This window comes from Phalangium opilio, unplaced genomic scaffold, assembly GCF_054372755.1.
Source record: "Phalangium opilio isolate 3A_F unplaced genomic scaffold, DU_Popi_V2 ptg000024l_1, whole genome shotgun sequence".
Taxonomy (NCBI): domain Eukaryota; kingdom Metazoa; phylum Arthropoda; class Arachnida; order Opiliones; family Phalangiidae; genus Phalangium; species Phalangium opilio.
The window spans coordinates 7,549,061-7,566,454 of record NW_028324155.1 but is presented as its reverse complement, the minus strand read 5'-3'; the positions used below and the strand labels follow the sequence as shown (position 1 = coordinate 7,566,454).

The 17,394-nt window shown below is 39.0% G+C and overlaps 1 protein-coding gene across 3 annotated transcripts in view; it reads right to left on the bottom strand.

The window, feature by feature from the left end:
• LOC149692557 (uncharacterized) overlaps positions 1 to 17,394 on the bottom strand; it is a 49,202-nt gene that overhangs the window by 13,175 nt on the left and 18,633 nt on the right. For all 3 annotated transcript variants that reach the window (XM_089868324.1, XM_089868323.1, XM_089868322.1), the window contains one exon: positions 1,486 to 1,548. Coding sequence is in view for 2 of the 3 variants with exons in the window: in XM_089868323.1 (XP_089724449.1) it covers positions 1,486 to 1,548 (63 nt within the window). In the remaining variant the exon portion in view is untranslated. The remainder of the gene's footprint in view (positions 1 to 1,485; positions 1,549 to 17,394) is intronic.

The window sequence follows — 17,394 nt, the reverse complement described above, 5'->3', positions numbered from 1 at the left end:
GTATCTTTCTCTACACCGTTACGTATCCACCACCACGGGCATTCCCCTTCTCTGCAACTACAACTATACTCTAGGAAGATTCCTCATGCAGCCACGCCGCGCCGCCAAAGATATATATTTTTCAGAGATCCTTATACTAGGGTTTGTTTACGCCCTGGAACGAGGAGGGTTGCTTCCGTGAGCTGCTGAACGATCCTCTGTTGGCCACGCGTTGGATTTGAGTCGAAAAACAATGACCCTTTGGTTTAACAGGGCCTAGACAAAGAACCCAGTTTCCCCATCATCCCTAAAACGATTTGTAAGATGCGTGAATCGGTGGTTAAAGAATTAAACGAATAAAATGAAAGCTTGTCTCAAGAAGTTGAAGATATATCACCATGGATTGGATTGAATAAACAGAGACCGGAAATGGTGGACGTCATGCAGTGAGTTAGAACTTGCCTACCATTAACCTAAGCAAGTCTTGATGGAAAGAAGAAACCGGAAGTCCATGACGAAAGGCTAATCATTCACTCTCAGCGTCTCCGTACACCGATTATTAGATACGTGTAATCATTTTCAACGATAACACTAAGATAGAGAGAGTGACTAAACCCTCTGTCCACGATTGTTAAGTACTCCGAAGAACACAACAACAAGCAACACCAATTCTAGTCCCTTATAGTATTAACAATCCATGCCCCCATCTTCCCGCGCGTCTCTCCGGGCAGGGTCTGTCTTTTTGCGAGTTGCTCTGTCTAACCAAAGCCGTCAATGCCAAAAACTTTTATTTCTAAATTTCTTCACTTCCTCATTTTTCTATCTGTATATAGTTTTTTCTTTTCTTTGATATATATATTTTTCTATTTTAAATAGAAGATGTACGTCTTCCCTGGTGAGTTTGGTAAGATTTATACGGATTCCTCCTCAAACATTTCTCTTTCTTCTTTCCCATAGTTGTCAATGGGATTTTATAAAAAAATAAAAATATATATCGAAGAAGGGAACGAAAACCTCGTTACATTTTTTTTATTTTAGTTTAGTTTAGTTTGAGGGGGAAATATATCACAAACTCAAAAGGAATCGATTGATCGAATCCATCGAAATGTATGATGGACATCTGAATTATATTTCTTATTCGGTTATAGAACAATCAAGAGCTTCAGATGATTGTTGTCTATCAAATATAAAATTGTTATTCTTGAAAGTTAATACCCAAATAATTAAATTCTTTAATTCTTTATAAATAATTTTGGGCAATTAGAAAGGTCTCTAGCATTACGAAGTGTCATACTTATGGAGCGCATCTTATAAACTTATGCTTCCATGTATTTGAATGAAAAATCACTAATCTAATTTTGAAATAAGCGATTGAATGTACAATAAAGTATCGTAACTAAATAAGTAAACTGATGAATTGTAAGTACGTACGCCACGTGTCAAATTATCAATAAATACTCAATATTTGGTTGGTGTGTATAAAGTGATATGAAACGAAAAACGTACTTGCGTGTTTGGTTCCTTCGAGCAGCGCGGAGAGCCTGTCCTGAGCAGATTTCGGAGGAAGCGCTGTTAAAAAGAGAAAAAAAAAAGAAAAAAATTGACTTGAGCTCATCAATCAAAAGGAACACGAGGTCTGACGTTGATTATCGGAACCCGTACTTATCACTTAAAATTTACAAGCCCCGCCATTTATACTGTGCCGTATCATAGAAGCTCACAATTAAAGCGGACTAGCTTTAACCCCCCCTCCCCCACCCGCTTCTGTAATATGAACGAGACCGCCGGCGACCGTTAAATACTTTTAAATGGTCTTTATTAATTGGAATCTTTACTCCCCCCTCTCTCCCCCCAAGAGCGACTTTAATTGATAGGGTAAGGAAATTGATATCAATTTATCGAGCAAAGGCTTAGCATCTATCATTTCAGAGATTTCGTATACGTCACGCTTGCATGTTTTTCAAATTATGATATTGTCGTATATTTAGGATAAATTTTTTTTGCTCCTGGATGGGGTCATAGATGGGGATGTCGAGCAAGGGTCAAATAGCCTATCCGGTTTTTAAAGGTAGGGTTTTATTTGTATATGCATTTTTTAATTCAGTTTTTGGTCTGCCACAAAATGTCCTGCAGTCAGGGTTGGCAAAAATCCGGATTTTTCTTGAAAAAGCCACTGGTATGGTTTTTTGCTGGTTTAAACCGGATTTTATTGGATTTATCTGGCTTTTTTTAAACTACTCTCTAGTGCTTAATTTTGCACTTCTTTTTTACATTTAGTGCGCTAGTTGACTTCTGCTAGGCCGTCTAATTGAGAATCATTTTTATTGTACATAAAAGTTCATAAAACTATAGACATTTCCCTTAGAGATGAGTAGGGCCCCTGATTTAATCGGGATTTTTCAATCCAACCCGACCCATTATCACCATATCGCGTTGGGTGAGAAAATAACTTAAAATGTTTTGCTGGTCGGGTCGGGTAGGGTTATCATATCGTCTACCTGGGTAGACATTTTTATTATCTTCAATAGGGCAGGGTTGGGCCCGGGTAGACATTTTTATTATCTTCAATAGGGCAGGGTTGGGCCCGGGTAGGCTTTTTTGTGATCTTCAATAGGGCAGGGTCGGGCCCGGGTAGGCTTTTTGTGATCTTCAATAGGGCAGGGTCGGGCCCGGGTAGGCTTTTTTGTGATCTTCAATAGGGCAGGGTCTGATAAAGATTTTTCTAAATGCGCGGTCCGACCCAACAATTTAGCGTTGCGAAAAATTCAACTCAGTCTCACGAGTTTCGGGTGGGGCAGTGGGAGGAGGGCGCGTCAAACTAACCCACAATGTATGGGAATCGACCATTTCGATGAAATAAAGAGGTAAAGACATGTGGGTCAAACTTTTTCTTCCATCTCACTTTATGGTGACTGCGCTGTACTCTATTATTATATTTTTTGAAAAATCCACTGGATTTTTCATCGTGGTTTAAACCGGTTTAATCCAGGTGGATAAAACCGGACTGGATACCAGCGTGCCAACCCTGCCTGCAGTAGGCAAGAAATAGACCAAAAATTATTAGTTTTTTTCACCATCGGTTTTTCAATACATGGTTTACAGGCATGGAGGAATCCTACTATTAACACAAGGATACCAGGCGTTTTAGAGCGTAAAATCGTCTGCTATTTTACACTCTAGGTTGCCTGGCCTCCTGGTGCAAATGGTATGAATCCTCCATGCGTGTAAACTAAAAATAGCAGACGATTTTACGCAGGAGAAGTCGAACTGATAAGTCGCGTGAATATTATTTAAGTTACAGATTTTTAAAATGGATTAGATTTAATTTGACAATTACTAAATTGCAAATAAATTTGCGCTAAATGGTAAGTAATTTTTTTAAATAAGTGACATGATAATATTCCAGACTAACCTTTCAACATCTAGTAGGATCGTACCGTGGGATTAAGTGAAAACGTCTGAACGACATGAAAAATGGTAGGTTCGTTTTAATTTCTTCCTTTCATACCAAAATGAGGTAAATTAATTAATATTCTAGGTATAGTCTAATTTTTAAAGCGTAGGCTTAAAAACGATTATATGTATTACACGTGTACCGGCACGCTTTACAACTGCGCCAGTAGTGGTTTGTTTTTGCCCCATTAACAGTATCGGGAGTTAGTCGAATATAAACCAAAATTCCAAAAATCAAAATGGCAAGGCTTAAGGTTAAATGGCGCTCCGTTGGACTTTGGAATGACGCGGCAGTTTCTAAACGCGCGCGCGCGCGTTTTCTTGGCGTTTATAGAAACTTTGTCAAAACGGTCGTGGCTCGCGCGTCCGTAAACCCCTTTTAGTGGCATAAGGGGACCCAAAGGGGGCGTTACTCTTTACTTTGGACCGTCAAAGTGTATGAAAATGAGATAGCAAAGGCAGCTGCTTTAAGCGAGCGAGACCTTTCACACCAGCATTCATTATATAACGACAAAACCGTAAATAAAGAGCTCATCCAACAATAGACCGAGGCTTAGAAAGTTCCCTCCTAATCTTATAAGCAAAACTGAATAATTCCGAGAAATTAGCCAAGAACCTTCGAGTTTAAGGTCGAATAAGTCACGGAAACGATCCCCCTTATAACTTAAAGCGCCACACCATTAAGGCAAAACTAAACCCATTCTCCCCATTCTATCTTAATGCAAATTTTCTCTCGAGACTCGTGATTTTCCCGCGCTTTTATAAAGAAATCATTTTAATATGACCTCCCAAAGGAAATCATCAATTTCGTCTTTTGATGAATTAAATATAAGAATTTAAAAAGAGTTATAAATGTATTTAGGCTTAGCAACTAAACTAGGGTACACTAAAGATTCAGCTTTGAAATGAAAAGATACGATTACCAACCAACAGGTTAGTCTGATAAAGAATTCGGGACTTGGCCGCCATGGCTGGCATACACCATTGAATTTCGCAGTTTAGGGTCTAGCTTTTATCCGTTATTCTTCAGTGACCGTGAAACCATAATTTTGAACCACTTGTAAGAGCCGTAATAAAGGGTGCGTTGGAGGGGAGGGGAAAAGAGAGGTTTATACGGTGGTGTAAGTGATTTGGACCGCGAGGTTGGCGCGAGTAACGTCGGTATATATCCGTATACAAAGCCCCTTTTACGTCCGTACGTTTCTCCCCTCTTTTCAGGGTGGCAAGGCTTAGGGCGCAGTACTGCCGCGAATGGTGCGGTCATTAATAAGACCGCCGAACTAGCCCTGACTAATGATGAATGGGTAATGAGCCTTACGTTTTCCTGAGTAATTACACCCGCTAAGTAATGAAAAGCGGACAGTTTTTACGTAAAAAACACACACACACACCCGACCGACCGACCGAGGCTTAGGTAGCTCTTCAACGACGATTTCTTCGAAACAGCTTGTCTCGTAAATATATATGTATAGCTTTGTTATACTCCTATTTGAAAGAAAAAAATCAACCCTATTTGTGGGTTTTTAATCGTTTTGACCCCGGCATGCACCTCTCGCTGTAACTCTTAAATTGCGTTTAAAGAAAGAACGCTGGGCTTTCTTTACAAACCTTCGAAACTCAATATTTTAAACTCCAACTGAAAGCACCAGAAGAAATCTATTTTTATTTGCTGGAGTGTTTCACCTTCACTTAAAATGTAAAATAAAAACATCATTACAATCCGTGTAATTGATGGTCTCAAGCTAGCAGTCTTGGCACAAAACATTGTACGATATCTTTTAATTCTTTTAGCGTTAAACATTTTCTGGTTTCACTTTCACAATTTTGAGTAATTAGAGATATATTATACGGGACGGGAGTCCTTAAGGGGTTTTAGCGGTAGGTAATCTTTCCTGGGGTTTCAAATCTCACGTCGACTATTTTATCATATCAAGTTATGCTTCCCTGGCACGCGCGAAATTCTCGGCCCGACGACAATCCCGCTCTTTTCCATTCCCGTAATCTCGTGCCGAACAGGGTAGCCCCCATCCTGCACTTTACAAGCTCTCCGCTATACACCGAGAGCTGCCTGAGCACTACGTTCCTCTGTCACTCCGGAGGAATCTATATATATCTTTGCCATGCACGAGCCAATCTTGAAATAATTTGGAACTGTACCCTCTTGAGAAATGCCTAGATATATATACTACCTTTACGTATACTCAATTGGGTCCCATTTCTAAATTATTACAGCTAATACTTCATTATTTCATTTGAATAATTTGCTCCGAGTTTAGTTGGCATATAAGCTAGCTAGGGGACTCGGGGAAGTTTTGTTGTGGAATTAATGGGTCTATGCTGATAAAGGCATTGACTGCGTTATAACTGTAGTCTACGAGAGCTAATCAACAGTATTTATAGATATGGTGACGCTATTGGACATCATCTATTGAACTGAACTTAGAGATATGATTGGTGCATGGTTTATGATTGAGATTGTGGTGCACGCCGCAGTGTTGAAATGGGAGAACTGATACAGTTTCTAAAAGTTTTTGAGGGTTCTTGTTATAGGAGTAATTTCTTAATTTAGGCTTAACTGTATTGTTATCATACGATACAGATTGATCTAATCAATTTGCGAATTAATTAAACGAAACTTTGGATCTTGATCGGTTCTTTGAAACACCTCCTTCACTCTAAAACTTCCGAGCTTGAACAACTTTTACCCAGAATTCTCCCCGATATCTTAATTTTGTCTTCAACCTTTCCCGCCAATTTCACGACATCATTGTTTCCACGTTTTGAAAAGCATCCCAGAAAATTCCATAGTTATACAATCAAGAATTAATAGATTTTCTACATTGACATATCCACTCACTCACTCACTCAGCAGCTAGAGCTCTATCCTTATTCAGGAATTAGTTTTAGATGGGCTTTAGGACCATATATATACACCGGGAGAACAAGATAGGTTAGGTTATAAGCTTTCAGAAAGGATTCGAAGAGGAGAGGAAGATGAGAAAGAGAGAGAGAGAAAAAGTTGGCCCGGGACTGAGAAAGCTCGGCTGGTATCGAAAACCGAGATCATTGCGTCAATTGTGTTTCTGGCGCGTATGGCGGGATCTATTCAAAGGTTTTAGGACCTTCTCCCGCCTTTAGCTTCTAGCTCGGCGACATCCTCCTATTCTATACTGAACTGGAGGCTTGGCGCGGGCGCGCGACAGGCAGGATGGCTTCCTCCTAACACGTAGAAACTATCTCCTTTAATCTTAATTACGATCGGGGCCCGAAATATAGCTTTCCCATCATCGCGAGAACGACCCGACTGTCAACGATGTTATAGGCCGCCTTCATTACGCATCGCCTCGCGCCTTTGGCGGACCTTTAACAAAGCGTCATCCGCGAGACAAGCCAAACAAACAAACCGCCTGTTTATTAGTTATACGCGAACCCTACGCTGTACAAGTATACTCCAGAACCAGGCCCTTCATATTGTACTCCTTGAAAGCTAGCTATACCTCGCGACGTCAAAAACAAACTTCAAGCTCGTGATAAAAGTTTTTCAAATTTTGCAACGCGCGAGAAAAAAAATTTGAACTTTATAAATTGTTGGTGCAGTATGGCAATTTGTAGCTTTTGGTAGTTCTTAAAGGTTTTAGGGGTTATTGAGCTTAAAGTTTCTGGGTGGGTGACTGACGCGGATTAGTTTTAAATATTTGGGATGTACTTGAAACAGCATTAGCAAAGTGACCTTTCACGGGAATGTAGGACCAAACTCTAGTGGTAATAGGTCAGGTAACGTAGGTTGGCTTTATCAGAACGGGATAACTAAGGGTTAATATAGGTTTGTTTACGCTAGGTTAGGTTAGGTTTGCCTCGCTATCCCTTTCAATTGAAAACGCTAAAAACGAAATTTCGCACAAATAAAATGAATTTGTAAATTCATTTAAGACTTGTATCTAATTAACTAGGACACCCTCTCTTACACCCTTTACTTGTATCTCAGGGACCTTAAGGCCTTGCAATCGGACACGTAACGGTGTATACGATATATACATAAAGGTCGGTTTGGTCTCTCTCCGCTCTCGCTCTCTCTGTAGCTGGAGCTAGTGTGTCCTCCCATTCATACTATGAGACGCGTGATGTCCGCCTCGCGCATTAATCTATATAGCGGACTCGCGCTTCTACCGATACCACACCAGAGAATAATAGATATACGATCCACAAGCATTGTCTATTCTACAATAGACGGAGGAGGAACATAAATTGGGTAATATCTGACACGTATTCTACCAATACGGGGAGGAAAGCCCCCTGACCACCACCACCACCTTCTCATCCCCGCTTTCGTATCTTTAACGGGTCTACATCGCGTGTTTACTAGCATCAAATATATACGCGTAAACCTATTCCAGGAATTCAGGAATATATATATGGAAGAAAGAAACATTGCCCTTCCTGCGCGTGCGCCAATAAGAGTTTCCGGTGGTAAAACCAAGGGGATGAACATTAATTAAACCAACTCCTGGGGTATATTTAAATCTAAGTGAATTGTAGGTAAAAATTGCTAAGCCTTCAAATATCAAGACAAAATTGACTAATGTCCGACCGTTTTTGCTTAGGGTTTACAATCGCGTGTGAGTTAGCTATCATTGCACACATCAAGTTTTAGTACTAAGGTTAAAACAACACGAGCTACAGAGAGCACTAGCTAAGCTTAGTTTGAAATATCCCAGAGAAAGATCTACAGAGAGCAAAATGTTCAAAGGAAACCGACTACAAGAGCTTTCCCCTCTCGCGTACAATCCAAATCTTATACGAACGACTGACTAAAGTTGGTGGTTGGGTTCAAAAATAACACTTGGATTGAGTGCGACGCTTTCATATAGTTTGTTCACTCGCGTCTCAAAAGGAAGCGACACTCTTATTGGGTAGACTCTTGTGCCAGCAGAAACCCTAACTTTTGGATTAAAGACCAGTCTTACGTGACGTAATGTCTCAAATAATTGCGGGTATATAATATTCAGCTTAGAGGAAAGTTAGAATACTAAGCCTAAATTGAAAATTAGGCCTAAGAAAGTGGTATATAATGAAATTATAGTTTGAACTGCGCGTGATCCCAGACTGCACGCGACCAAAAAGAAAATTCAAATTCCCGCCTTCTAAATTTTCCAAAACTAAATAAGATTTTTGGTGGTACGTAAGGCCAAAGTTATGGTGAGATGGGGATGTTTCGAGGGTCGGAACCGACGGATGAATAGCCGTGCTTGTCAAATGTCGAGAAAACGGAGATCCGAAGGGTTTTTAAGAGAGTTAAAAGGCGAGGAAGTGCCGTATAGACGCGTAGTTATATCCATCCTTCTCCCTTCTTATATCCCCCCCCCTTCCATGGTCTTGAGCGGACGTCGAGGTTTTTGAGCGACGTACGGCTACGGGGACATCCTCTCAGGTGCTCCTCATTGCTCTCTTTTTGAGACAGGGGTCCCAACGTGGTCGACGCGAGCTTGTCAAAAGCATCCGTGACAGGAAAAGGGAAAGGTTTCAGCGAACGCCAACTCCAGCCAGACTAGACTCTCTATTCCTTCTTCCTACGTAGAGCTCTCATACTTTGCCCGGAGCAGCTTGGAGCGCCGATGGAAGATTATCATCTTCCTTCACTTTTAAGAAATAAATAGAAAGCATCCCCCTTATGTCACGCCTTCAAAATAGATCTTTCCAGCTTTTCCGAAACGCTTCTCAAAAGTTAATTGAAACTTAAACCTCCTTTTACAGAAAGCCAATTAATAGTTAAGTACGTTAATTAATTGGCTTACGAATGTATCAATCATGTAACTTGTTAGAGGTTGCGCTCTTGTTAACGAGTGAAGTTAATTACGCGTTGTGGGTCAACTTGACAATGCTATTAAGGTATTTAACTAATTGAAAGCCGAGATTTTTACGTTTGGAAATTAAAAACGATTTTGAATTTTGTCTACAAAGACAAATTTCGAACAGAATTTGCCAGAATGAATAGACTAAAATAACGTCAACTGTATATAATGACCTTGACGTGAGCGAGCCGAGTTCAATCTAGACGTATAATACGAATACCGTCAGAGGAAATATTTGTTAAAAGAGCTTGTTCATTTTATTCAAAAACCGACGGTGTAGGGGAAGGATTTTTGTATAGACTGGACTAATTTGCAATTCAATATAAAAATGTAATTACATAATGGACACAGAGATTCGCGTGCGTAGCGTGAGCGACTTTTCGTACGCTGCCAAAGCAACTGTCGAAGACCCAAAGAGCAGCCAAGCCAGGGAGGGACCAGCCAGCATGGGAGAAAATGATGAACCGTGCGAAATTCGCTTCGGCTCCCGCGTCCCAGCTTGAACCCCGAGTTATAGCGCGGCCCTATACTATTTTTCTTTTTTTTTTCCTTCTTTAAATTTTCTGGCAACAACGTTCCAACTTTGGGGTTGCCCCGCTCTGCTCTGAGCTTGCTCACGATTTTAACCCGAGGGGTAACCTACTCTAAATTAATTTCAAAATTTGTGTCTTGGTTCAGAAGATACCCTATGGCTTATCTATAACAAATTTAAAATGCCATTCATCAGAAAACTGTGATTAGAATATTTGTTTTAATTCTCGTCAGCAAAATTAACTTTGTTTGACCATTACTTAGCGGTCATCTTTAACAGTATATTATTGTAATAATATCATCAGCAAATCTTTCTACTTTTGGGAACGGGTCTAGCATGGTTTAACCATCATTTCTTCGAGTTGTAATTTATAGTTAAATCTTTTCAACAACTCTTATAGAGTAGCTCAGTGTCTAGCCCCTCTAGGCCCGGTGTATCCCCGCTAAACTCGAAGAAAGGGAAAAGAGAGAGTGAGAGAGAGTAAGGGTGTCTTGAAACCACGACATGACAACTTTTGGAGGTCCATCCATCTCCTTCAACGTCGTCGCTTCTCGGGGAAAAAGGAATCCTCCCTCACCATAGGACTTCCCGAATACCCCCAGCAAGCGTGTCTCGTTCGGAGCTTTTTCTTCAGCGCGTCCCAGCAAGCTAGCTCAAAACTATAGCCCCTAGAATCTCCCATTTAGCCCGAGAGCGAGCGAGATTCCTGCAATCTCGAGCTCACCCCCTCGCGCCAAGCTCGCTAGCTCGCGCTAATTGTTGAGGAATTAGGAGAAGCGAGCAATTCCTCCTACATATCCTAGTCTGCTGTAGCTCCGGCTTAAGTTTTACCGAGGACAGGGCGCCAGATTTTCCCTAGCTCCGCTCGACATGCAAATTAAAACGACACACTATCAGCGCAGACGTTAAAGAAAGCTATCATTTCTTTTCTTTCATTAATTTGCGTGAAAGCGTGCAATGAAAACAAACGTACCTACGCTAAAAGAGTGTATATTTAATAATTATTTTGGGTCAATTACGAATAGGAGAATATAATGCTAAGCGTAAATTAATAGGCTTAACTAACTATACATTAAAACTTATATCATTTATCGCATGCAACCGCATTGATCTGGTATATACGTAAATATCAACTTCTTGGCAACATTTGTAAATGGTTTCGGTTGGGCCGTTCGCTGTCGTATATTTCTTGTAGTATATACAAACGGTGTGGACTCTATTACCTGAAGCGTGTTAATATCTGGGGAGAGCCGTGACTCTTCTCATTTGACAAGGCATCTCCCGCTGTAACATAATGATTAATTATATCGTGGCAAGCGAGGTGTTTAAGTAGCTGAGATATTTTTTTTCTAAATACCCAATAGCTATACGTGCTATATGGCGGCTTTTAGCGCTCGGGAATCTACAGTGTAATAAGCTTGACTGAAACGCGAAGAGATTCATAATAGAAGCTTCGTCATTTCTAGTGTCTTAAAACAATTGGCGCGTCTGGCACTGAACGTTCATCGAGATACGGCAGCCCTCACTCTTTCACCGTATTAAGTTCTTAAAGGTAAATAACGTTATGTGCCACTACAGCCTATAGTTCCGTTACCGGAATTCCGTCAACAGATACAACTTCGAGATAAGTTTTTGAAAATCGTTCTTCTTGGCATCAAGTTTTAGATGTATGGTTACTTGGCTCATTCCCACTATTAACCGTTATAAGCTTGGAACGTGAAAAATGAACGAAACGGGTTGCAGCAGGTGACTAATATGACGATGACACGAGAATGCGAAGGATACTTAAAATTACTTTCTATAAATTGTCGCGTAGTGGCAGGCTATGGATTGTTTTCTATTGGTTTTAATACGGCTAAAGGTGAAGCGATGCCTTTAGAGTGAAGTATGACGCGGGAAAAGTTTTAAAATTCACTTTTGGATTTGGCAACCGTTAAGGTGTTGTTTCTATAGTTTTTTGAATAAACCCCTTTTCAGTAAATACAACTTTTGACTCAACTAGATAGGTCAGCAAAATTTGGTCAGTGATGAGTTTTACGAAGCCAGTCAATCTTTTCTTTATTTAAATAGGGTTTACTTCATTGAAAACAAACCAATGATCGATAATTTTCTGTGAGCCTTAAAAAACATTCACCAAGGGTTTAGAGCAAAGAAAATACATGAGGTAAAAGTTAGAGAGCAAAGGCACGTCACGCGCTAAGGGAAAATCCCCAGGATACATACACACACACTGTCTTTCGAACGAATCCCGCAAAGAACAATGTTACCGTCCCAATTTAGCTCCGTGTACAATGAGTTTGCGAAAGCATGGCGGAGTAATTTTTCCTTGCACGAAACAATAGCGATTCTTTGTGGTCTTCTTCTTCTTAAGCAAGGCGAAAAAAGAGAACTCGAAGGAACGCGAGCTTAAAGGGGTCGGTCACTCGCGTGCGTGGTAATTTCCATTGGGGAATTTATAAACTAAAATATTACTTTGCAAGGGATGAAGTGTTCAATCCCTTGATGCTTAAGGAAGAAATACCCAAAGGGATTCCGAGAAAATTTCAAGACGGCGTTCTTATACTTGAGAGAGGAAATACGAAGCCTTGTTTTTATAGAAACGAAGGAGTGTTAGTTAGGCTTAGCGCAGGGACTATGGAAAACACTTCATCTTCCATAAATAGATGAACCTTTTGCCATCATGTATGACTTAGAAAAATGAAAACACAAGAGTCAGGCATGCAAAAGCGCGCAATAACACGTGGTGGGTGTTTTTTTTGAGCACGTGGTATGGTACATTGCTTTTTTTTAGGGTTGACAATGCAGCTAGCTAAGACCACACCGGCTCACCTAACTAAAGAACGCTCTTGGCAAGAATGGCATTTTAGGAATTTCCCTATCAAATTTTTCATCCGTAACTTAAGGGGCCTAGATTACCTGTATAAGGTGTGAGATAAAGGTTAGTTTTCTGGATTAAAAGATACTTATATACACGTGACTTTGGGTAAACTTGACAAATTTTTCTAACCTACATAATTGGTTACGTAAAATGAATTATTTATGTTTTGCCTGGAGCCAAAATAAATACAAAACCAGACAGTAAATATATATATAAATATATATATATATACGCGATATGTTTTTGTTTTGAGTTTAAAATTTAAATTTAAAGTTAAACCAGTTCGAAAATGTTATGGAAGTCTTTTTTATTTTATTTTGTTTTGTTTATTAATTGAGTCTCTTAATTTTGCTTTTTGAATTAATTAAAAATGTGGTTTTAAATTTGGGAATTATAATATTTAAAATATATGAAAAGTTTAGGACGGTTTAAAATCTATAGAGGATCTCGATAATTTTTAAAATTAAATTAATCTTGATTATTTAAACTCAAAAACATCTTGAACATTGATTAAAAATTAGAATAAAATATGTGGACCATTGATAAACTTAAATTGAAAAAAAAATTACAATCAAAATACTTTATTGAACAAATTAGTATTCATGCACCTTAACCACCATCAGTGCACCAACGTTAACCCACTTGTATTTTAAAAGATTGGCGCCGGGACTCGATCCTTTTAGAAACTCACCATGCGCGAAAGCGCTAACTCTATAACGCACCTGCAGGTACCATTTTTCATATCTTAAGATATATAGAAAAAGGGGTGGAAGACGAAAGAGCGTAGAATAAAGGGGATTAAACGGGGATGAGTCGGCTCTAAATAAACCTACTCATTCGGGCTATAAGGAGGAACGAAGAGAGCGAGAGAGAGAGAGAGCCTAAGTTACTCTTGAGCTTCCCCATCATATGGGCCTAGCCAATCTCTCCCAACAGCTCGAGCTCCTGCAACTCTGAATTTTTCCCAGAGAGGAAAAGATTTTGCACCCCCACGTGAAATGAAAAATGGCAAGCGAGAGGGCCTTGGTGGATTTTTATAAACATAACAAATTCTATAACTTGGGTGGTATACGTTAAACCCCACTATATATCTTACAAAGCCCGGGGTAGGCAGGCCCTCCACGCGTCTCTGCACGGAAAGAAGACAAGAAATTAACTCTCCCCTAAATTAAACTTAATTTATCGGGGTTAAATCTAATTTAAATTAATAAGATTATGAAAAATTGCGTGAAAAGCTAATGTTATTAATGTGAAGAGGGAAAGAGGCTAGTTTTAATATTTAAAGGTTCGTTAGTAAGAATGTATGTTAGCACTTGGATTAAGTGAAGTTAATAATTAGGTTGTGTCGTACGTCATTTGGCCTAAATTATGCATGAAGGGGGTTGGATTAAAAATTCAAGATAATGGTTGAGAACTTGCCTGCAAGTTTATGGATTAAGTGTGTGTTAATTATAGTGATAATGACGTCATATAGCCTAATAAAAATAATCTCAACAGGTGTAAGGAAGACTATAATAATTAGGGCTTGTAAAAAAATTATTTGTGCAATATTGTAACAATGTTCGACGTATTCACATATTTCTTAAAATAATAACTGCAGGCATCTAGAATAAGGCTTAGTTTGACACACAGACTCGGTCGGGGTGGAGTTTCCTGCAGCTTTCACAAACTCACAATCAGATTAAAGTTCTGGCTGGCCCATTTTCATTCGTGGATTTGCGTTTGGGGTTCATTTAGTAATGTCAGTACAATGACCGTTTGTTTTAGAGTTTAGTATTACGGGTGCTGTATAGTAAAAAAAGAAACGTTTCTACAAATGCACGTTGCGTTCTCTCTCATAGGGTCTTACTATAACAACCCACGTGTTCGCGTGGTAAAATACGATGGCGAATCAGAGAAATTAATCATAGTTTGCTCTGTGCCGGCCCCGGGAAAAGAAGTTAAGGGGATTGTTATCTCGCTGTTGAATCTTGGTTTTCGGTTCTCAGAGGAACTGCAAAAACTAAGCAATCGCATCGCCAAAATATACACACACAGTCTTATTATATTTTCTTCTCAAGTAAGCTAGCGGTTATGGAAAAATTTGAATACATTTATTTATTTATCTGCAACTAGCCGTTACCCGCGGCGTCGCTCGCGTGTAATAAGAACTTCCATCTAAAATGATATAAAGAATGTGTAGATTTTACTGATGACTAATATTTTTGTGGCACCCTAGAAGCGAATGCACTCGGCACAGTCCGTCAGCCCGTCGGGATATTTTTTATTACTTTTCAGGCGGACATTAAGGGTTTTTAAGTTTTTGGCCGCCATTTAAAAAGATGGCAACAAATCGAACCCAAAATACCACATTCAGCCCGTCTATAGGTTTAAGGAAACCATTGTACTAAATATTTGTGAAATCGGTTGGAACGCGCGGACTTTATTGCATAGAGAATATTTTTTACATTTCTGGGCGCCATTTTAAAAGATGGCGAAAAATCGAACCCGAAAGACCATTCACCCCGTCTTAAGGTTAAAGCAAACCAGTGTACTAAATATTTGTGAAATCGGTTGAAACGCGCGTACTTAATTGCATAGAGAAGATTTTTTACATTTCTGGGCGCCATTTTTTAAGATGGCGGCGGATTGGAAAAATCTTTCTTAGTACGCGCCTACTACTTATGAGTAACGTTCCTGCAAATTTTCAGCCTTCTAGGGCAAGCGGTTTGGGCTGGGCGTTGATTATCTGTCAGTCTGTCAGTCAGTCAGTCAGTCAGTCAGTCAGTCAGGACTTTGATTTATATAGATATAGATGAAATCTTATTTAGTTGTGGATACGATGTTGAATGAAAGAGATTTAGAAATCTATTTCTACAAAGGATTTAGTTCTTCTTGCAAATCTCCAAAATCATATTTTTTACACGAATATTGCCGAATAATTGTTTTAAATAGTTTCCTAAAAATAAGAAGGTGAATGTACACGCGTCGTCTGCTTCGTTTGTTTTGGTTTTATTACTATCATCTTTTAGTTGTAAAATTTGCGCGTGAAATTTCTACATTTGTTGAAAGAATGAATAGCTAAGTAGTCAAATCACGTGCAGATAAATCACGCGGAAATGTAGGATATATAAATTATGTAAATTCATAATGAGCATATGCAAAGCACGTCTTCAATAAATCCTTGCCTATACTTCATGAAGTTGCATGAATTCAACACTAAAAAAACCGAAGACAAGGAAAATTTAACATACTTTAAAAAATATTTAGTTAATATGTCTTAAGGCACCGATGTAGGCCATAATTTTAAACTTTTTGAGATTTGCTTTTTCGTGTATATCCGAAGTAATTTAATGTATCAATCAAAACCAAGTCAATTTAAAATATAATTTTAATTTGAAATGGAAAGTAATTCGAATTTATTTTTAATCAATCGCGGTTTATTAGAAAAAGTTTCCTTTAATTGCCAGCTTTGATTAAATCCACTTTTTAAATAATATTTACTAGGCTACATTACCTATAACCATAGGTAAATAATTAAGCTTGACTGTGTATTAACAAGTCAATACTGAGTTTTCTAGCCCACGCTTGGTGGGTTGGAATGGGGTATATAATCTATCAATTTCAAGGAAGTAAAGATTATATTTGCATAAACGTACAAAGCGAGGGAGGAGGGAAATTCCTAACCCGTCATCTCCGCAATGCCATCATGACATAATAGGCTCCTCACCTCGTGAACGAGAGTGGTAGACTTACACGTAACTGTCCTTTAATCTGCAATAGAGGGGGTCCGTCCATACATACCATGGATATCATATACTCGTGGTACGCGATAAAGGACCCAATGTAAACGGGGTGCAGCTAGCTATTTAAGCCCTAAGGACTGTCTGCTCTCTGAATAATAGCGCCATTCCATTTTCTGTTACAAAATCTTGGGGACTTTTCAAATATATGTATGCTTTGGCGCGAGCATGTTTCGCTTCTTCCCCTATGTTTGTTCGTGGTACGTAGCTTGGCGCGGGCCTTGCAAGGCCCCTGAAGGCAGGCCGACCGTCGAGGCATCCGCGAGAGATTGAGAGGCTTGAAGGAGTCAGAGTTGCAAATGGCCGGAGATCACGGTTAAGTCGGAAACCATAAATCTTTGCGGTGTAATTTTATTACGTAAACAAGAGAGGATGTATATGTACGGGAGGGGAAAATTCGTTCTTAAATACCTCCTTAACACTTTCTTAAATATTAATAAAACAACTTGTTACATGGACATATATCGATTAACGTATATTTTACTATGTCAACAAATTTGAATGCCATATTTTAATTTGTTTATAATTGGTTAAAAATAGTAAATAATAATACAAATCTTTACCACTGATATGTGACATAACAAATAATTAAAAAAAACTATTTTCAGTAATAGTTAGCTACACTATTACGTTATTATTCGTATGCTAGTTCAATGACACATTGAATTTAACGCTAGATAATTCTGATGTAACGTCTATTTGAGGTACAAACCGATATACCATAACATAAATGAAATATTGTAAAAACTAAAGACTTTATTAATGGTATAAATATAGCCAAGGGGCCCTTTGTTTTTTTTTTTTTCTTTTTCAAACCGAGCGCTAGATATCAATCTTAATATTGGATCATTGCTGTCTTCGTTCATTTAACGATCTTTGTACTTATGTAGATAAACTTATGTTATCGGTAGTTGAATCAGC